This window comes from Ammospiza nelsoni, chromosome 8 (assembly GCF_027579445.1).
Source record: "Ammospiza nelsoni isolate bAmmNel1 chromosome 8, bAmmNel1.pri, whole genome shotgun sequence".
NCBI lineage: Eukaryota > Metazoa > Chordata > Aves > Passeriformes > Passerellidae > Ammospiza > Ammospiza nelsoni.
Genome location: NC_080640.1, coordinates 31,129,968 through 31,151,928, shown reverse-complemented (window position 1 = coordinate 31,151,928; position 21,961 = coordinate 31,129,968). Strand labels below are relative to the sequence as shown.

The following is a 21,961-nucleotide window of genomic DNA, read 5'->3' as shown; positions in this document are numbered from 1 at the left end:
AACCCCATAATAATTCCATGGAACCCCATAATAACTCCATGGAACCCCATAATAACTCCATGGAACCCCAAAATAACCCCATGGAACCCCATAATAATTCCATGGAACCCCATAATAACTCCATGGAACCCCAAAATAACCCCATGGAACCCCAAAATAACCCCATGGAACCCCATAAGTACCCAACGGAACCCCATAATAACTCCATGGAACCCCAAAATAACCCCACGGAACTCCATAATTACCCAATGGAACCCCATAATAACTCCATGGAACCCCAAAATAACCCCATGGAACCCCATAATTACCCAATGGAACCCCATAATAACTCCATGGAACCCCATAATAATTCCATGGAACCCCATAATTACCCAATGGAACCCCATAATAACTCCATGGAACCCCATAATAATTCCATGGAACCCCATAATAATCCCATGGAACCCCATAATTACCCAATGGAACCCCATAATAACTCCATGGAACCCCATAATTACCCAATGGAACCCCATAATAATCCCATGGTTGCAAATCTAGCCCAGCAATTAATTAAATAAATCTAATCTATATTTTGCTGCCTAACAGGATTTTCTTCTTTGCATGATGATGGAAAATACAGAGTGTAGAAGTGGAGGAAACCTTCACATTGTGAGTAGGACAGGAATTAACTGAAGGGGGGAAAAAAAGGAGGAGAAATTATCTTGCCCATGTTATGAGATATTCATGAGGTTGTACTTTTTAACTCCATGTGATGACTCACACATCTGATAATAAATGCTAACTTATTCAAGTCTTCCTGACACAAGAGGGGGAAAAAAATTAATTACCAGAGCTGATCAGACACAGAAACACTGAAATATGATATAAATATAAGGCAATGTAACAACAACTACAAAAATCCCCAAACCTAATCAACAAACAACACAGGTTTTCTTGGAAATTGAAATTCAGCTAACAACAAGTAATTAATTCAGAACTTTTTACCTCAGTAAATTCATGGGTAGATTCCAACTAGACTGGACCAAAATATTACTCTTACCAGTGACATTATATGCTTTATTTTAGGGTCAGCTGAGTGGACATCTTCCCCAATAAAGCAAGACTTCTCCTTCCAGCTACTGCCTCTAAATAATTCAACTTTGTTCCTCATTCATTAATATTCCTTCTCATCTTCATTGAAAAATTAAAAAGCAAATTAAAAATAATTTTAAAAAAGGTGGTGTTAAACTAAAAATAATCCTTTAGCCTTGGGAGTAGGGTGATGGTAGCTGTGGAGTAGCTTAGTAAAGAATATAAATATAATATATAAAAATGTAAAGGATAAATGCAATATAAATATTTCCTAGCTGAATCCAAGTATCATTCATATCTTCTAAAGGAATTATCTCTTAAAAGCCAAGTAAATATTTGAGGTTCAAGGTATAACTTCTTCCACCCAGGTTTATAAAAAGTGCTGCAAAAAAGATAAACAGCGAAGAATTCGTGGTTCATCAACAGAACCCAGGGCTCATTTCATAGATCAGGGGCAGTTTGACACAAGAAAAGCTAAAAAACAAACAAGAAAAGCTAAAAAACAAACAAGAGCAGCTGGCCCTGAGCACGCTGCAGCTCAGGAAGTTTGAATAAATGAGTTTTCAGCTCAGTACCTAAATCCCAGGTCAGATTGTTCCTGGCCCAGCCTCTCTCCCTGGCAGACAGTGCTTTGTCTTCCAGCAGGGAACGTGCCTGGACAAGGGCAGGAGCAGAGCTGGAATCATCTGACTGAGAGGCAGCACCACAAAAACTGTCTGGTGTGTGTTATACCTTCAGATAAGCAGATAAAAACCCATAAAAACACCAGTTATTTGTAATTCCTGCCTCATCTGCTCCCACACTGGTGACTATAACAGATCTGTGCAGGTGAAATGGGATCACATCCCTCATCCTGCACAGTCTGGGTGCTCACCCTGAGGAGGTCCCACACTCAGCTGGACAGGGAGCTGCCCCTTTCCTCAAAATGCCACCAAACCCAAAGCAAATTAAAGCAGAATTTAAAGTCAAGGCAGTTCTTCTCCAAGTCCCAAGCACAACACAGCTACAAAGAGTTTAAGTACACCAAGGTGGAGAGGAGTGTGTGTGGGGAAGATGTGGAAATCAATGCTCCAAGGTTAAACAGGGATCATGTCTCCCATCCCCTGACCCATCCCAAGGATAATTGCAGCAAGAGTCCTGAGGCCACACCAAGCAAGACACCAAAATGTGTGGGATGGGAAAAGAGTGCGAGGCACAGGACAGGAAGGGAGATAAGGCAGGGAAGAGCAGGAATCTCCACATTTCTGTCTTAGGTTGGAAAGGGGAGTGTGGATTCTATTGCCATCTGTCAGAGGTGGGGCAGTTCCCTGCTGTTAACTGGGCAGTTTTCTTATCTCTCCCACAACCCATCCTCCCTCCAGGAGACCTCTGCTGTTCATGGGCCATTAATTATTAATTATCTCCTGTCCATGGCCAGTGAGTGTCCCTGCATGGCTGATCCAATCCCACCATCCCATGGGGAGATGCTCCGCCCAGGGGAGGAGCCAAGCATTCCTACCTGGATCCAATCTGAGCTTTGGGACCCCACAGCAGCCTTTGCCCCCTGCATTCCCAGAGGAGCAGCTTTCTGCTGCCCTGCATTGCCAGAGGAGCCCAGGCCCATCTCCAGCAGCCCTGGAGCTGCAGAGGAAAACTCCCCCCTTGTGCAGGATCCCTGCTGCAGCAGAGCCACAGCTGGCACTGCAGGAGGGCTGAGCCCCCCTGGGATGGGGCTGGGACACTGCCCTGACACACAGGGGGCAGGGACTGCTCTGGCTCTGTGTTGTTTTGTATTACTGCATTGGGGTTTTTGGATTTTTTTTTTTTTTTCTTCCCTAATAAAGAACTGTTATTCCCATCCCCATATCTTTGCCTGAGAACCCCTTAATTTCAAAATTATAATAATTCAGAGGGAGTGGTTTACATTTTCCATTTTAGGGGAAGCTCCTGCCTTCCTTGGCAAACCATTTCAAACCAAGACAACTTCCAACCTCAACCTGCCCTTGGCTGGAGGCAGCAGGACACAGTGTGTGCGCTGTGACAAGAAACCAAAGTTACAAACCTTAATGCCAAAGCTTAACATTATTTTAATGTCATCTTAATCTCAGAGTTAATCAGGTGGGGCAATATCTGGTGGGTGATTTGATTGGTTCTGCCTTTTATTATTCTTAACTATATGAGTCAAAGGTCACATATCAATATTAGTTCAACAATCCCTGTTTCTGTTTCTCCCACCAGAGGTGCAGATCTCCAAGCCGCAGCTCTGCTGTAAGGAATGGCACTTGGCACCAAGTTGCAAGAAGAAATGAAAAAGTTATCACCTCATTTTGGGATTCATGTGTGCATGGAGTGTGAAATGAGCCTTACACTCACCTTTACCTGACCCCATGGATGGATTAACTGAGAGACTTAGCACAAGGGCCTACATGGGATAAACCCCCGTTACTCATCACTGCCTCTGGATCAGAACCTATTAATTGCAACAAAAATCCTTTCAGGGGTCAGTGGCTAATGCTTCCTCTTCCCAAAAATCTTTCTCCTACGGTTTATAACAACCCTCAATGGGAGCAACATCAAGTCCCCTCCCAAAAGCGCTTCTTGGGGATAATTTGAGAGCAAAACACGGACAGACCAGGAACAGCAATTCCAAAATGTACCCAATTTCTCTAAGATTCAGCCCTTGCAGCCAATGGGCAGTTTGGCAATGGATCCAAGCTGGAATTTCACCATCATCCTCCAAGGCATCTCACCTTGGCTTCCTCTTGGTTTGGGGCACAGAAGACGGTGTCAAGCACCTTCTAGCTCACAGGAGAAGACAACAGGCAAACAGATAAAACCTGGAAAGATCCCAGAGGACTTACAGGGTCTGTGAGCTCTGGCAGGCTAGCTTGGTAGGTGAGGGGCCTGCAGTCCCGGGTGTTGTTCACCAGCACACAGGGCAGGAACATTGGTCCCAAATCGTCCCCATCCAGCACATCCACGGTCAGGGTGGTCGTGCTCGTCCTCCGCTCGTTCAGGTTCTGGGCTCGGTCCTGTGGAGCAAACCAGGTCCAGCTGGTGAGACTTCCTGAGCTCACAATCTCCTGGAAAAAACCTCCTAAAAACCTCCTAAAAAGAACCGCCCCAAAGGTTTTAAGCAAGGCTGAGGATAAAACATGTAAGTGTCAGAATTATCCATGTTCCAGGAGTAATTACAGGAACTTCAACCTCAGAGCTGCGGCCTGAAAGGCTCACAAGTAAAATTAGGGGAAAAATTGAAGCAATGCTGCAAGACATCTAGAGCTCAGAAATAATACAGCTTGGGAAAACTACAGGACTAAAAACTACAATAATGCAGCATGTTTGTAGAACATAAAAGGGCCCCGTGCCTTATTTATAATCAGAAATTGTTGTGGTTATACCCAAAGTACACATTAGCAACAGTTCAAGTCTTCCTTCTTTCTTTAGTGAAAAAACATCGTGACTAGCTAATATTTTGTTTAAAATACTCAAAAATATTCCCATTTTCACAGAGGAACTACTGCATGAACTTTCCTTTGCAGAGCTAAAATCTTGGGAGGGAATATGTGCCATGAATTACATCTTGCCCTCCTATTCTAATGTAACACTGAGAGAAAAAAAAACAATTTTTAAATTTGTTTTTTTAATTTATGCTTATGAATAACATCATCTATGTAAGATGAAGAGCCCATTGCTCTAAATTGGATTGAATATGGAAATGCATATTGTTCTTTTCCTATTTTGCAGTTCACTCAGTTCTTGCACCAGCTTCACGTTTAGAGTAAATATGGGAATTTCTGCATTCAGCTTTCTTCACGGTCAGTGATGAAAAACAATCCCAGCTACCAGGAGCAGCTTTCATCATCAACTAAACTATTTCTCCATTCCTCCAGTAAGTGCCTTTGAGTAATTCTGGATCAAAGCAGATAGAGAGTAATTAATTTCCAGCAGTATCTTCAGGATGCAAGGACAACAAAGCACTGGCAGTGTAATCAGAGGAATGTGATTGCACAGTACACACCAGAGAAAATTCACTGTGCAGCCTGTGGGGTTACAGAATCCCAGAATGGTTTGGGTTGGGAGGGCCCTCAAAGCCCATCCAGTGCCACCCCTGCCATGGCAGGGACACCTTCCCCTGTCCCAGGCTGCTCCAAGCCCCAGTGTCCAGCCTGGCCTCGGGCACTGCCAGGGATCCAGGGGCAGCCACAGCTGCTCTGGGCACCCTGTGCCAGGGCCTCACCACCCTCATAGGAAGGAATTCTTTCCCAATATCCCATATAACCCTGCTTTCTGTCAGTTTGAAGCCATTCCCCTTGTCCTGGCACTCCACCCCTTGGAAAAGTCTCTCTCCATCCTTCTTGCCAACTCCTTCAGGTCCTGGAAGTGAGGTCACCCCAAAGCTGAACGATCCCCAGCTGTGCCAGCCTTTCCTCCCAGCAGAGCTGCTCCATCCCTCTGCCCATGCTGGTGCCTGCCCTGGGCTCTCTGCAGCAGCTCCAGGTCCCTCCTGTGCTGGGGCAGCTCTGCAGGTGGGGTCTCACCTGAGCCCAGGGACAAGGAGCATTGAGCCATCCTTGGGGCCTTGGCTTCTGCTGGCACAATGCTGAACATGCCACAAAATGAATAAGAAAAGAGACTGCAAAATGTATCTGCACTTCTGTGCTAGAGAGATGACAGGAATGTGGAGGTGTGGATTCAGGATCTCCTGTTGCTTCAGAGCAAATATCATTTCCCACGAACAAAGATGTATCACAACAGCCGTGAACAACAGAAGAGAAGTTTTCATTTCAGTTGTTATCAGAAGGACAAAAAGGGAAAAAAAATCCTTTCAGAGCCCTCAAGGGCATCAAAACCCCACTCTGATGACAGATATTTGAGATACAGTTTATACATCACTTTTCTGCTCAGTTATCCACTGCCAGCCACTCTGGAAAAACCTCTCTGTACACTTGCAGTATGACTTGAAGGAAAAATCACCTCTTTATAACAAAATGCATTTCCAGCCTGAAGAATACAATGAAATTGTGTCCATTAAACTCATCTGAGTGACAATTAGCCTTTCCAGATTTGTTGGAAAATGGGACATTTAGTGCCGTGAGGCTGCACTTTTCTGCATGGGCTGCACTGCACATTTGCAAGTTGCTCCTTGTGCCAAAAAGGTTGGCTTGTCACACACTGAGCAAGCTTTTTTAAGCAGTAATAATATGCCTGAGCTTTCAACAGGCTGGATAAATCTTAAATTAGATCTTCAGCAGAAGAGGATTTATCAGAGCTGGTATTTCAGCAAGTCTCTGCCTTTCCTTGGGAAGGAAACTAAACTCACACCTAAATCAGGGGCACAAATGGCCTTCAAGAGATTTATACTCACATTTGCTTGAACAATGACAAAATAACGAGTCTTTTCTTCATAATTTAGTCTTTCCCTCAGAACTACTGCTCCAGACAAAGTGAGAGGAATATCAAAGGTCCTGTTGGAAGTCTGCAAATGAGAAAACAACACAATAACATTGAACATGCCTCAAAGTTCAGATGAAGCCACAAAGCTGGGCCACAATGGAATGATCCTTTGGTCGGTATTCCAAGGCTGCATCTGCCCTTCAAATCAGAGATTATAAAGCTTGCTATGTTTTCTCCCCACCCAATTCCCTCCTGAAGAACCCCCTAGTAATGAATCTGTACAGAACAGAATTCTTTACCTATCTGTTACTACTTCCAACCACCAAAGTCTGACTGAATCTGCTTCTTTCCCCTATGCCATCCTGAATTTGCAGTGGTGCATTCAAATCAAGTGCTCAAGCAGCAGAGATAAGAAATCCACATCATTGTACTTATCTGCTCTTTATTCTGCCTTTCATGAGGGCAATGAAGTGCTAAACAAGCAGAGAACATCAACATTTAGGTGCCAGTCCATGCATACCTTCCTATCTGAGAAAATTCACATTTCAGGGTAAATGTAGATGTTAAATGGAGTGAAATACAATTTGTTCCGTGTATTTGCTTCCACTGACTCAGGTGACAAAGCTGGGGCAAAAACTGGCAGGAGGGCACACATTTCTGACCTGAGATCCAATTGCAATTTCATTATCAAATTAATCTAATTAAAAACACCTCCCATCTTTCCATGCTTCAATCTCTCAGTGCTGAAGATAGTTAATATTTAAGTATTTTGAACAGGCAACAGCAAAAAAAGATTCCAAACACAGCAGAGGCACAGAGCAATGTTGTTTCTTTACATCACATTTTTACTGCCTTTTTCCTTGAAGAGTCTAAATAACTGCTAAAAATGAAGGGGTTTTTTCAGCAAATAAATGAGAATGAGTGTTAAATTCTGTGTGCTGCATGGGGAATTCAGGGTGGGCAGGAAAAAAGGATTGGGATGGGCATCCCAGACTGATAAATAACTGGAGATAGTCTTAGTTTGGCACTCACATTTTAGGATAAAATATTCCTAGTGCCCACCAAAGGGGGAAAAATCAGCAAGGGGATTTATACTGAGGCAAAACAGAAATCATGGAATCCCAGAATGATTTGGGTTGGAAAAGCCCATCCAGAGACACCTTCCACTATTCCAGGTTCCTCCAAGCCCCAAAGTCCAACCTGGGCTTGGACACTTCCAGGAATGGGATAGACACAATTTCTCTGGGCATTACCGAAAGTGAAATGATCCAGCTGCTGACAGTGAGAGGGAAGATAAATTCATCTGTGGTTACAGAGCTGATTGACAGAGAAAACACTTGATATTAAGGAAAACATTTCTTCATATCCAACAGCAACCTCTTCTTCATTTACTACTTCATATCATAACCATAAATATAACCATAAATATAACTATAACTATAACTATAACTATAACTATAACTATAACTATAACTATAACTATAAATATAAATATAAATATAAATATAAATATAAATATAAATATAAATATAAATCAAGGGGAAAAAGCCTGAATGGCTGTACCTTGTCATTAGGATTGTACTGGATGACATATTCTATCTGGCCATTGGGACCATCATCAATGTCAATAGCACCATTGTCTCCAGAAAATCCTGTGAAGATGGTTGTTCCAACTGGAGTTAACTGCAAGAACAGCAAGAGATCCTCATTAAAACCTTGAGGTTTTAATTTGAACCTTATTTTTCCCCCTAGCTCTGGTCTATAAACATCATGACAAAACTTCATCTTTAAAAAAAATAAAAAGACAAAAATGAGAAAAACACTCTTTAAACCTGAAAGAACCCATGAAATAAATATAGATTAAACCCAATAAAAGCTCCTTTTTCAGACTCAGGAAGGAAAACAAGGATGAGCAGCAAATGTAAACAGAGCTTATTTGACAGCATCTTCATAGCAACGTGAACAGAGCCAGATTAATATTGTTACATGCAAACACAAACACCCAGAGAGCTCCATGGCTTTGAGCAAACACAGGAGTGAAGCTGTTGCTCCAATATTGCGTTGGCAGCAATTGAATACCCATTAAATGATGTTTTGAAAATGAATCAATTTATAATTATCCTCGCGCAGATAAATAGCACGAAATCAAGGCCCATTGAGAGCAGAGACAGAAGATTTCTTGGGAGTCATCGTTTCTGAATTCAAATATTCAGGAAACTTTGCAAGTCATCAACCTGAGGGGGAGGAACAAATGAACAAACACTTGTGGGTTCAGCACAACCCTTGCTCCTTGGCGCTCTCCAGATTTGCGGCCCTTCAATTCCCACTGGCCCCTCTTCTTTCCTCCAGAACTTACACAAAGTTGCTGCACATATTTAAACCTAGAGGGCCTAAAAAGGTTTGAAATGTTGGAAGAAGAGCAGGAGGCAAAGGACCGAGTCATTCCAGCACTTGGTGCAGATGCGGATGTTATTTCACGTTCCTGTTTTGTGGTGCTCACAATAAAGCAAAGACTTAACTCCCCATTTCCTCCTGCACTCATAGTTCCTGTTTTATTTATAAAGCTGCTAATTAAGGGTGTAATGGTAGGCAGAGTTATCTGGGAAACATTTTCAGGGCTGACAATACTGAATCTTTGAAATAAAAGTCACCAATTCGAGGCCTTTTTACGGTTAAACAAGTGGGGCTTAATTTATTACACGCACTTACACCACAACTCTTTATGTTCATGTTTTGCTGCTAACTTGGCTTATTTACTCCTGGAACAGGCAGCAGAAGTGTCACACGTGGGTACAGGAAATTGAATGTGCCCTAATGGGTTGGGATGTGTGTGGGAGAAGGGGAGAGAAGACCAAAGTAACCTGAAAATCAGCTGGGAAAAGTTCCAGGATGGTTTGCAGGGGGATTTCCCACCACTGGGGATGGGCTGTTCCTTGATATCCACTCAGGAACCCCCTTGCTGCCTCCTCAGTAGCTCAGGAGAGGAAAATCCCATGTTCTTGAGGGAAAAGAGGGAGACCAGGCACCCACTGCCTGGGTGGCCTCTGTCACCTCTGCCCTGAGGCTGTGGGGAACATTGATTCAACATCCTGCCAGGAAAAACACCCTGGGATGGGGACAGAGGGACACTAACCAGCACTGTCCCCTATCCCAGGCTCAGCATCACTCCTTAACCCCCAGCTCCTCTCACCATTTTCTCGCCACTGCTTGCTGCCACATGGCAGTTTCCCCTCTCTTTAACCCCTTTTCCTCTCTCTTAAACCCCTTTTCTCCTCTCTTAACCCATTTTCCCCTATCTTAAACCCCTTGCCCCTCTTTTAACCCCCTTTTCCCCGCTCTTAACCCCTTTTCTCCTAACCCCCTTTACCCCTCTCTTAAATGCCTTTCCCCCTCTCTTAACCCCTTTTCCCCTCTCTTAACCCCTTTTCTCCTCCCTTAATCCATTTTCCCTGCTCTTAACCCCCTTTCCCCCTCTCTTAACCCTTTTTCCCCTCTCTTAATGTCTTTTTCCCCCTCTCTTAACCCATTTCCCCCTCTCTTAACCCCTTTTCCCCTCTCTTAACCCAGTTTTCCCCTCTCTTAACCCAGTTTTTCCAAGTTCCATGCAGCTGGCTGAGGGCTGGGATGTGCCCAGTGCTGGAGCCTGTGGATGCCTCAGCCCAGAGCAGCTCCCACCTTTCCTCACAGAGACTCCTCAGGTCCTACCTGGGCACTGACACCCTGTAACTCAAAATAAGAGAGTTTAACCAATTAATCCCTGTTTAAGCAATGGTTCCATTAGTGGGAAGAGCCAGGCACGGTGCTGGCTGGTCATGGCGTGGCATGGGATGGAAATCTCCCAGGTTTCTGCTGGCCAAACAGGACAAAGTCCTGGTGCTCCCAGATGGATCTGAGTGGAGCAGCTCTGCAGACATCAGACATGTAGAATGCCAGAATGCTTTGGGTTGGAAAAGACATTAAAGATCATCTAATCCCAATCCCTTCCATGGGCAGGGACACCTTCCACTGTCCCAGGCTGCTCCAAGTCCCAGTGTCCAGCCTGGCCTTGGGCACTGCCAGGGATCCAGGGGCAGCCACAGCTGTGCCAGGGCCTGCCCACCCTGCCAGGGAACAATTCCTAATTCCCAATATGCCATCTAAATTTCCACTCTGTCATTTTGAAGCCATTCCCTGTGTCCTGTCCCTCCATCCCTTGTCCCCAGTCCCTCTCCAGCTCTCCTGGAGCCCCTTCAGGCCCTGGCAGGGGCTCTGAGCTCTCCCTGGAGCCTTCTCCTCCCCAGGTGAGCACCCCCAGCTCCCTTCAGAGCAAAGGGGCTCCAGCCCCTCCATAGCTCCTTTGGACTCATCCCAACAGATCCCACTGCTGGACACCATACTGCAGATGGTGTCCCATATTTAAAAAACCAAAACCATATATTTAATACTATTAAATATTGCAAAAATGCTGTCACATCCAAGCAGCCCAGGAGATGACAGACACCCTGGAGCTGCTGGCACAGCTCCCACCAGCCCTTTCTGACAGCGTGCAGATAAATAGTGGCCAACATAAAAAGGCTCCAGCACCGTAAAGCACATTAATAAGTGATAACAAAAGAGACAGTTGCAAAAATGACAGATCAGTAAACACCAGAACTCCAATTCCATGCTCTAACAGTAAAAGTCAAAAGCTAAAGTCTTGCATTTGATCTATTGCACCCAGAATAACTGACTGCAGATGTGCAGACCTTCAGGACACACACATTTCCATTTTATCTAAGTTTTCTTTCCTGCAACATAAATGATACTAGAAAAAAACACTGGGAAAAAACATCCTTTCCACTCCTTCATAGCAGAGCTCCAGCAGCATTTGGACAATGCTCTCAGGGGTGCACAGGGTGGGATTTTTGGGGTGTGTGTGCAGGGCCAGGGGCTGGAGTGGATGATCCTGGTGGGTCCCTCCCAGCTCAGGATATTCCACGATTCTGGGATTTCCAGCCTGCTCAAGATCTCACATTAGAGATTCCTGCAGCCTTTTGAAAAATTTAGATGAGCTCTTAACTTGATGCTTCAAATCCACTTCCAATCATCTGGGAGAGGCCCTCAGCACTCCAAACATCACCAACTTTTTACACAGAGATCTCAGCATTGTGCTGATTTTTACTATGATATTTACCATTAGCCAGCCATAACACATTTTCCTACAATTTGTGAGGGATTTCTGAGAGACTGCTGTCACCTCCTTGTTGGAACAACAAGGAGGAACTCAGTTCCCCTGATAAAATATAATTTTAGCCTGGAGAAATGGAGGCTCAGGAGGGTCAGGTTTTGCTGTCAGGGAACAGGGACAGAACAAGGGGAAACAGCCCCAAGCTGGGCCAGGGGAAGCTCAGCTTGGATGTTGGGAAAAATCCCTTCACTAAAGAATGGAATTTTGTTTCTCCACAGGAACTTTTGGTATGTTCCAGGGAAAGGGCTTGAAGTTGTGCATCAAAGGGTTAAACCATCAGAGTGTTTTACCTTATGAAAACAAAAACTTTAGGGATTGCAAAGAGACAATTCCAGGAGTGTCAGCGACAGCCTGAGGATAATAATCTCTGTGGGAACTCAATCCAGTGGAAAAGAATCATGGTGACACAAAACAAGGAAGATTCCAAAAAGAATGCAATTAAACAAAGAGAGAGGAGATGCACACAATAAATCTTCCTCTTGCACAGTCTACAGCTGTAGCACTTAAAACCTTCCTTCAGCGTGATTAATGGCTATTAGAAGCAGAGATGCAGACAGAAGCATTCAGCTCTTCCATAAAACATTTGGAAAATGAATTTCCCTATTATTGCCTATTTACAAAGTTAAAAATGAATAATTTTTCAGAGTGGCCCCAAAGAGCAGAGCAAAGCCAGATTTACAGTTAATCATTCTGAGCTAACACTCTTTTGATGATGTCTACCTGTAGAGATTAATTATTTCGATACCACAAGGAAAAAGGAATAATTACACCACCAGAAATGAAAATTCAGCACAAGTTCTAATTCTCAACAGCCCAAACCCAAAGTTTTGAGATGACTGAAGTTCAAGAAAGGCTCTTATTTTGCCAAGGATTCCTAGCTCTGCTAAACTGAAAGAGGAAAAAAAAATGCCTCGAACTAAATAAATGAACCAACCCCAAAATGTTGGATTACAAGCAGCTCTAAGGTTACATGCATTTAATAAATACTGACTTCAACAGTGTTCTAGGGGCTCCACCTCTACTTCCAAACAGAACCTGCTATTAAAGGCTCCTGACTTGCTCTGTAGGACTCAGCAAAGTGAAAAACCAAGAGCAAAGAAAGTCAGTTTTATAAAACCCAGGGAATGCAAAACTGGAGCTGCATTTAGCTCAGATAAAAATGATCAGATAAGTTGTGTTGAACACAAAAATCAGACACCACCACTGGGCCTCAGCAGTACAAGATTTTACTTCCTAATCCCTGTATTAAGCTCCATAAATTTAAACCCCTTGTGGCAATGCCATATATTTGCCTGTGGAATATTAACTGAGCTGCATAATTCTTCTGAATTTTAACTTAGCTGCAGAACTTGGGTTTAATATGGTAATAACTCAAATCTTCAAGTCACCAATACGGTCAAATTTAGCCCCAGGCTGTCATTGTCAGGAGTTTTTCCTAACTGAATAACAATGGGATATTTTCATATAAATAAAAATATGTCATGCAAAAAACCAAGGGAATAACTCTGCAGAGGATTTCTCATTATCATAAAAATGGTGACATAAACCTTCACTTGTTTTTGCTTCCATGTGGAGATTCCAAAGTCTTGGGAGAGCAGTTGGAGTTGGCTGAGATACTTGGACTTGTAAAAGCATCAAAAAGGGAAAGGGAAACTGGCTCCAAAATGGTGGGGAAACAGAAAATCTGTTTTCAACCAAGACTATAAAGAAATAGATTTTATTTGTAACTTAATGTGGATCCCAGCACTGCCATTCCCAGCTAAACAATCTCATCCAACAAACATTCCAGCCTCCATCAACACTGACAAGGACAAGCCCAGCTCCATACTTCTAACAGAAGAATTAGAATCCTGACAAAAAAAAAAGTATTCCTCAATAAACAGGCAATGAAGATTTTGATTTTTAGCAGCAAAAGCCATGTTTTCAAACCACTCACATTAATTCCTCTGCACATTTTGATTTGGGATCACCTTTACCCATAGGTCTTCTATAGGTACAAGTGTGGGAATGATGGAAGGAAACACTTAAATCCCTAAGGATTGTTGGACAACAGGCAGAATATTCCAGAGACATTCTTTATGTCTTGAGATGTGTCAGGGTTCTGAGGGTCCAGATGAAGGTGTCTGAGGCAGCAGAGTGAGGAATTATGAAGACAAAACATGCTGGAAAAAAGGCTACAAAAAACCTGGAGTAAGGAAGGAAAGGAAGGGCCACCATATCCATGACCACGTGAAACTGGGAAAGACAAAATTGGTCTGCAGAGGATTTCTCATTATCATTAAAATGGTGACATCAACCTTCACTTGTTTTTGCTTCCATGCGGAGATTCCAAAGGCTTGGGAGAGCAGTTGGAGTTGGCTGAGATACTTGGACTTGTAAAAGCATAAGGAAGGGAAAATGAAAACTGGTTCCAAAATGGTGGGGAAATAGAAAATCTGTTTTCAACTAAGACTATAATGAAATAGATTTTATTTGTAACTTAATGTGGATCCCAGCACTGCCAGTCCCAGCTAAACAATCTCATCCAACAAACATTTCAGCCTCCATCAACACTGACAAGGACAAGCCCAGCTCCATACTTCTAACAGAAGAACTAAAATCCTGACCAAAAAAGTGTTCCTCAACAAACAGACAATGAAGATTTTGATTCTTAGCAGCAAAAGCCACATTTTCAAACCACTCACATGAATTTTTATGCACATTTTAATTTGGGATCACCTTTACCCATAGGTCTTCTATAGGTACATAAAAACCGTTCAATTTCTCCAAAACACAATAAAATCTACTCCTCATTTGAGTTATTTTATGTTCCTTATGCAAGAGAAATTTCTGTACTTTTTGGTTTACAAGCAACCAGAAAACAGAAGCAAAAATTAACCACAAACCTTTCGTCCCAGTGCATTCCTGTTGCTAAATTCACCAGAGGCAGCACCAATTATGAGCAGAATAAATGAGCATTAAAACATTTAATCACTCATTAAAACCTTTGAGAGAGTCTGAGATGCTTTGTGAATTATTTTTTTGTTAATTAATTAATGAGAGCATGAACTCACAGGGTGCTGCTCAAGGGCACAGTGGTGCCATGTCAGATGTTATCCATGGAACAGAGATAAAATGAAAAGAAGGAATTAATTAAATCAGGGTGCAGCTGGTGGAAAGAGCAACAGTGCATTTTGCCCAGCAATAATTCCAATAAATGCTTGGTGTCCTCAGAACGTTGCTCAGTTTCTGAACACCAATAATTGGGAATGGTGCATTTTGCACTCTGCCTTTTGGACTTCTCCCTAATTATGGAAAATCCTTGTTTTCTTAGCACAGCCATACTGCCTGTCTTTGGTTTCACTGCAGAAATGATGCAGGTTTTGGAAGTGATCTGGGTCCTGCAGCACAACCCACACAAGACCAGAAACATTTTTTACTCAGGACCAGAAACATTCCTGCACCGGGTCTGTAGAGCCAGAAAAATTCCACAGCCATGTGAAAGTCAATGTGAAAACCATGGACAAGCCCATGGAGGACCTTCCCAGTGGTCCCAGATTCCAATGGGAAGTCACATGGGCAGCTGGAGTGCCAAAAATGTTTTAATTAAATTTAAATTTAATTCAATTTAAAACCAGGAAGTTTGAAAAACCTTGCTTATCCTTATCTCAGTTGCAGGTCCAATATAATGTGTGGATTTGGGAGGGTTTTCCTCCACACTTTTGGGTGAATTAGTCCTCACATCACCAATGGCCCACTCTTTTCCCAGGGCACATGTGTGGTCATGGAGATCAGAGACAACACAAGGACAGGTTGAAGAGCTGAATCTCCAAAACACAACAAAATAGAAAATTTCTTCAAATCAAGTCTATTAAAATCAAAGCAGCCATGCTCTTTCACAGACTCCCACCTCACAAACCAAACCCCACCAGGCTGCATATTTAATATAATTTATTTCATAAATGTAACTCTACTTCTTTCAGTCTTCATCAGCACAAAACTGACCCATCTTTCCATTTTCCACATAATTTCAACCCACATAATTTCCATTACTTCATGTAAGTCCCTGTTTCTACTCATTACTAAAGCCCTGACATGCCAACTCTGAAAACACAGGTTTTTTTCTGTATTCCTTATTGGAAGATTATTCAGTCCCTAACAAAATTAAAAAATTCATTGGAAAGTGAAATGAAGTTGTACCAGCTCAAGAAGAAAATATTTTTTTTTTCCTTCAAATAACACAGTGGTCCAATCCACAGTTCTCTATTAAAAAAAACCCAACCAAACAAACCATAACATAATAAATAATAGAAAATAAAATAATTCATTTCATAGGCACCAGAGCAACAGCAATAAACCACATCTGCACTTTGCCAAGCTTCAACATTGTTAATAAAACTTAAACTGGTTTTTTACTTTCTTTTCCTCAACCATAGGTTTGTTGTTAAAAGTGCTTTAATTTAACAGAAAACAACGCTTCATTCATGAAGACACTGCTTTAAATTTGGGTGCCTTCTGCAATATTCCTGGTGAAAACTGTGCTGGTCTTTGTATTCCTTAAGGAAAAGATGCAGGATAAGATGTTAGATGAAGCCTACCGACGTGACAAGCGCAACAGAAAACAACCGCATTTTTTTGGTTTTCAAGGAGAAGGCAGTGAAAGCTGGGATTTAGCAGTGACCCCACCCAAGGCGGGGGGAGGAGGAGGAGGAGGAGGAGGAGGAGGAAGCTCTGACCTCGTTGACGGCCACGTAGTAGTGCTCCTGCTGGAACTGCGGGGAGTTGTCGTTGCGGTCGCGCACCACGATGCGCACCTCGTGGTTGATGATGGTGCCCACCTTCTTGTTCACACACTGCACCTGCACCACGATGGACTGGATGGACATGGGGGGCTGCAAGGGGGAAGAGAGGTTGTGGTAAAGGACCTGGAAAACGGCAGCTGTTTGAGCTTTTTGTTTATTGTTATTGGAATTCAATGGATGCCAGGAGAGCTGGGGTGGGAAGGGACCTTCAAAATCATCTCGTTCCACCCCTACACCTTCCACTGTCCCAGGCTGATCCAAGCCCTGTCCAACCTGGCCTTGGGCACTGCCAGGGATCCAGGGGCAGCCACAGCTGCTCTGGGAAATCTGTGCCAGTGCCCCACCATCCTCATCACAGGGAACAATTCCTTCCCAATATCCCACCCATCTCTGCACTCTGGCACTGGGAAGCCATTCCCTGTGTCCTGGCACTCCATCCCATCCCTTGTCCATCTTTCCAGTTAGCTCCTTGAGGCCACAATTTGGTCACCCCAGAGCTTCTCCTCTCCAGGTGAGCACCCCCAGCTCTCCCAGCCTGGCTCCAGAGGGGCTCCAGCCCTTGGAGCATCTGTGATGTCCTCTGGACACTCCCCGAAGTCTTTCTTATTTCTTTCCTGTCTTGAATTGAAAGGTCAAGTCTGAAATTAATCACATTTGCTATCACTTACATTCACAAATAATTCAGAAACAACTTTCAGTATGGACAATCCTGTTTTTCTCACTGCAGTGAACACAGCAGTGCTCTAAAACTCCCAAATTGATGAATGGACAAAGAAATTTAGGCTGCAATGGCTTTTACTACTCTTTTTAGTAAGATCCAAGAGTTTTTAGGCTGCCTTTAATAAGCTGCAGTCACTACTAAATATATTTGGATTAATTAGCCAAGCTCAAAAATAATATAATTATTTGAAATTAAAGATATTTGATAAATATTTGATATTCTGAGTTTGCAAAAATATGTAAATAAAAAATGCCACAATGGCAAAATTTGTTTATGAAACCAGGGACAAATCATCCCAGCACCTTTCAGCAGCTTCAGTTTTGATTTATCACTGGTCATTCTTCTTAAAGTTTTGGAAGAAAAGCATGGAATTTTCTTTTTATCTGATTTTATTTGGAAAACACACTGCCATTCTTAGTAACAATCAATGGAATGTAGGAAGATTTGCTGTCAAGAAAGGCAAGAAATAAAAAAAGGACAGGATCAGGCTGACTGAATCAGCAGGGAGAGAAAAATAGGAAGGACATCCAAATATATGGAATGTGATAATTTGTGAATCCCGGACTCCAATTTTTGATCTGTAATAAAAAAGTTTAATCTAAATGTTCAACATAATAAAACTCCCAGTTTCATTGGTACTGCAAAGTGTCAAGTGGATTTGAGTGGAAGGATGGGAAAAACAGGTTGGGGTTTTTGTTAACCAAAAGAGATCATTCATCCCACACTGAATGGTTCTGTGGTGATGGGGTAGAACAGCCCTGGTTCTGAAGGCTGGAAATGTCCTTTAGGAGAATCCATAAGGCTGGAAAAGACTTCCAAGACCATGGATTTCAGCTGTTGACCCAGCACTAACCCGTGTCCCCAGAAGACCCATATTAATAAAGCCCACGACACACATTTCATATTTTCACTCAGGGTTGCTCTGCTTTTCTTTGTGTTGTGAGTGACTGCACTACCCTGAGGCCATGCAAAAGAGGCACGGGGGGGCTTCACAGAAAAAATCTGAACCACCTTAAAGCCCAGATTTTCTTCTCACAGCCCACCAAGCTTAAATAGCCACAGATGAATGACTGAGCACAGTATTAGAGGTAAGAAGTGCTCCAGTTCATGGCAAAAATTAATACCTTAAATACCAATGTAAACACATTATTACCTGAATTTAATTAAGAAATGTACACACTTCACTTGTTTCCAGGGGACTTGAGTCTACTTCTGGCAAAGAACATGCCTGTGAAGTGTCTAGGAACTCACAATAATGGGAATTTGTTCAGACTGTGACTAATATTGAAACTCAAATAATCTGATGAGGTTCTTGGGGTAAAGCATCGACTTTGATTCATATTAAGGTGACAAAAAAGTGTCACTAAATAGCCTTGAAAAGAAAAATTAGCAGTGATCCAATATGGCTTTTGGTTCCTAACTCCCTATGGAAGGGTGTGGGGTGATAAGAATTGACCCTACATTTCCTAGAGTGATTCTCCAGCCTTACCTTCCATTCAAGGCTCTCATTTTTTGCTCTGGCTTAAAATTAAATCTGAGAGGCCAAAGCTGCTCCAGCAGCTGCTGGCTGGCACTTGAAGAAGTGCCAACTCTCCCAGAAAGTCTTCTGCCACCATGACCACTCTGCCACACTTTGTGCTTTGCATGGGAAAACAGTTTGTGAATTAAAACAAAATTAAGAACAGCTGAATTCAATTAGTGCCTTTCACCAGCAAATGGAAATGAGGAGAAATTTGCATGTTGTTTTTGGTACTTATGAATTTATCTCAAAACACATGGAGAAGAGAAATTAATCAATCAAGCTAATACAAAACAAACTTCCCTGCACTCCAAGGAGAGCTCCTGAGTTTCACAGCATTTTTGCCATATTGATTAAAGCACTTGCAAGTCAATTTTACTTGCAGGTTCTGTCACAAGGTTGCAACACTGTGAGGAAATGTCTCTATTTTTAGAGTGTTTTCTCCTCAATGAAATTAGCCTAGATGAGAACACTCCTATTTATTTTGTGCTTTTCATCTTTCTTTTTATAAAAAGCAAACCTACCCTGGCAATATTTCCTTAACACCAACAGGAAGGAGCACAGCAAATATATTTGAGGGTGCCTTAAAAAAAAACAATGTGAACCAGCATGTTCTCAATGGAACGAGATTTTATTTTTATTTATTCTGTGCTTTTCATCTTTATTTTTATAAAAATCCAACTTTCCCTGACAATATTTCCTTAACACCAACTGGAATGAGCACAGAAAATATATTTTAGGCTGACTTTTAAAAAAAAGCACGCGAAGCAGCACGTTCTCAATGGAACATGTCAAGCTTTGTGAGTGAATTGTGGCAGCCACGACTCGTCACTTCTCACAGCTCATAATTCAGTGTACACAGGGAAAGCAGGCTGCTAATAAATGTCACAGGGCACAGGGTAAGCAGCCAGCAAGCCAGAATAAAAATTTAATTCAACAAACGAGTCAAGTTTGGTCAGATATAAAACTCTTAACGTCAGGTTTTTAGGTCTTCGTTGTTGTGTTTGTTCAAAATAATATTTGCACATAAGGTCAAGTTCCTGTGTGCTCCCAATAAATCCTAAAAAGAGGATCAGATGAACTCTGTTCCCATCCATCTGGGGAGAAGACAGATGCAGGGATTATATTCCAGCAGGGTTTGTGTGCATGGTGAATTGGAGGTGAAGGTGTTTGTGGAGGAGGAGAAAAGCAAGGCCAGACTCACGTCTCTGTCCAGCACGCGGCCGGTGCTGTTCAGGTACAAGGTCTGCTTGATGGGGTCCAGGATCACCCAGTAATCCACGTTGTCCTTCAGAGAGAGCTCGATGGTGGGGTCAGGCCCTCCTGCTGTGCCTTTGATCAGCATGTTGTCAACCAGGATAGTGCCTGCAACGACAGTGAGCAGCCCAGGGAGGAATTTATAGGGAATCCACATTCCTGTGTAGTTCTGCAAGCACTGCGACACTGAAAATGCTGTTTTCTACCTCAGCTTTTTGCTGTTTCATGTTTTGAGTGATGTTTAAAGAGTCTGAACCTTATTATCTGTAATAAAAAACTGCCTGTGACACTGCAGCTGTATCAGACAGTGCCAGGAGAAGCACTTGCAATGCACAATGATTTAAATTGACAATGAGACCTGTCACATCCAGCTATCTACTTAACAAGATGAGCTTTTTCTTCATTGAGCAATCATCCCCCAATCTCACCTCGAACAAATGAAAGCATGGAAATAACAACCAAACTCGGAATAAATTTTCTGCAGCGAGAACGACACATCAAGGTGATGAGGGGAGGAAAAAAGCACAGTTACATAAAGCTCTCCAGGAAAAAAGAGGGTTTGTACCTGGAGTTGCTCTGAAACACAAACTGAACTGCAGCACAAGGATGTGGAGACTACAACCACAAGACAGAGCTGGTACTGAGAGGAGCAGCCAGCTCTCAACGTGGGTCTTGCCATGGAATCACAGCAACCCAGAATGGTTTGGGTTGGGAGAGATCCTAAAGATCCAAAATTCCACCCTGTGCCATGGGCAGGGACACCTTCCACCATCCTAGGCTGCTCCAAGCCCCATCTAACCTGGCCTTGGGCACTGCCAGGAATCCAGGGGCAGCCACAGCTGCTCTTGGCACCTCACAGCAAAGAATTCCTTAAATGTAACTTAAGTTTTCCTTCTATCAGTCTGAACCCATTCCCTGTGTCCTGTCCTTCCAGTTATTGATGCAGGGTCCCTCTCCAGGTTCCCTGTGTCCCTTCAGGCCCTGGAAGGAGCTGTGAGGTCTCCACACACCCTTCCCTTCTCCAGGCTGAGCATTCCCAGCTCTCCCAGCCTGGATCCAGAGGGAAGGTGCTCCAGAGCCCTCAGCAACTCCAAGGCCTTCTCTGGACCTGCTCCAACAGTTCCATGTCCCTCTTCTGCAGAGCAATGCACAGAATTCCAGATGGGATCTCACAAGAGACCACCTTGTCCCATCCTGCTCCCTTTCAGCAGTCAGCCCCCACAATATACACAATTTCCAGTGGAAAACACTCCCAGCTCACTTCCCCAATATCAACCATTACAAACCACCCCAAGTGTTGCCCTCCAGTGCCACAGATTTGCACACACTGAATTTATAACCACTATTTATAACCGCTCCTCTGAAAAAATGTCATTTTTCTGCAAAATCAGCACTCCCCAGTTTGCTTCACACCAAAATATTAACAGGAATTATCTTTGTGGAAATTCACCAGCAGTTATGAAGAAAATCTGTGAATGTCAGTAGCAGCACAACATTTAAATTAGGTTAAAATATTTACCATGTAACCTCATGTTATTAAGGGCCCAAATAATTTATTTCAAAGTGTAGCACAAAGTTTCTTTACACCTTTACTTTATAACAGTGACTCTGTATAAAAATATTCATCTAAGAGGGGCTGATGTTTTTTTGCTAAAACAGCAAAAAAATCACTGATCTTAACCCCAGCAGACTAGTTTGCAGTCCTGTGGGGGAAAACAGCACAGTGAGGTCTTTTCAATCGTTTATTGTCAAAGTACTTTTTTTCTGACACAGTAGAGATGATGGGAAGAAAATTGCCAAATATTTAGGAATAGAACTTCAAAACTTTGCACCAAATACTGGTTTCAAGTTCAAGAAGCAACAACTTTTTAGCCACATGACAAACATTGGTTTTACCCAGGTGTTTTATGGCTCTAGGCACAATTTCCTATTCAGTAACATCTGTACAGTTCTACTCTGCTCCAGGAGCTTGGCCTGGCACCTTTTGGGAAACAAGCACTGGTTTTAAAAAAAGGAGGATTTCACCAGGA

At 42.8% G+C, this 21,961-nt stretch overlaps 1 protein-coding gene across 1 annotated transcript in view; it reads right to left on the bottom strand.

The window, feature by feature from the left end:
• PCDH15 (protocadherin related 15) overlaps positions 1-21,961 on the bottom strand; it is a 311,085-nt gene that overhangs the window by 184,520 nt on the left and 104,604 nt on the right. The window contains exons 5-9 of the mRNA XM_059476704.1: positions 19,879-20,039; positions 16,369-16,524; positions 8,011-8,130; positions 6,419-6,529; positions 3,912-4,082 (exon numbers count right to left, since the gene is read on the bottom strand). Of these exons, the coding sequence (XP_059332687.1) occupies positions 3,912-4,082; positions 6,419-6,529; positions 8,011-8,130; positions 16,369-16,524; positions 19,879-20,039 (719 nt within the window). The remainder of the gene's footprint in view (positions 1-3,911; positions 4,083-6,418; positions 6,530-8,010; positions 8,131-16,368; positions 16,525-19,878; positions 20,040-21,961) is intronic.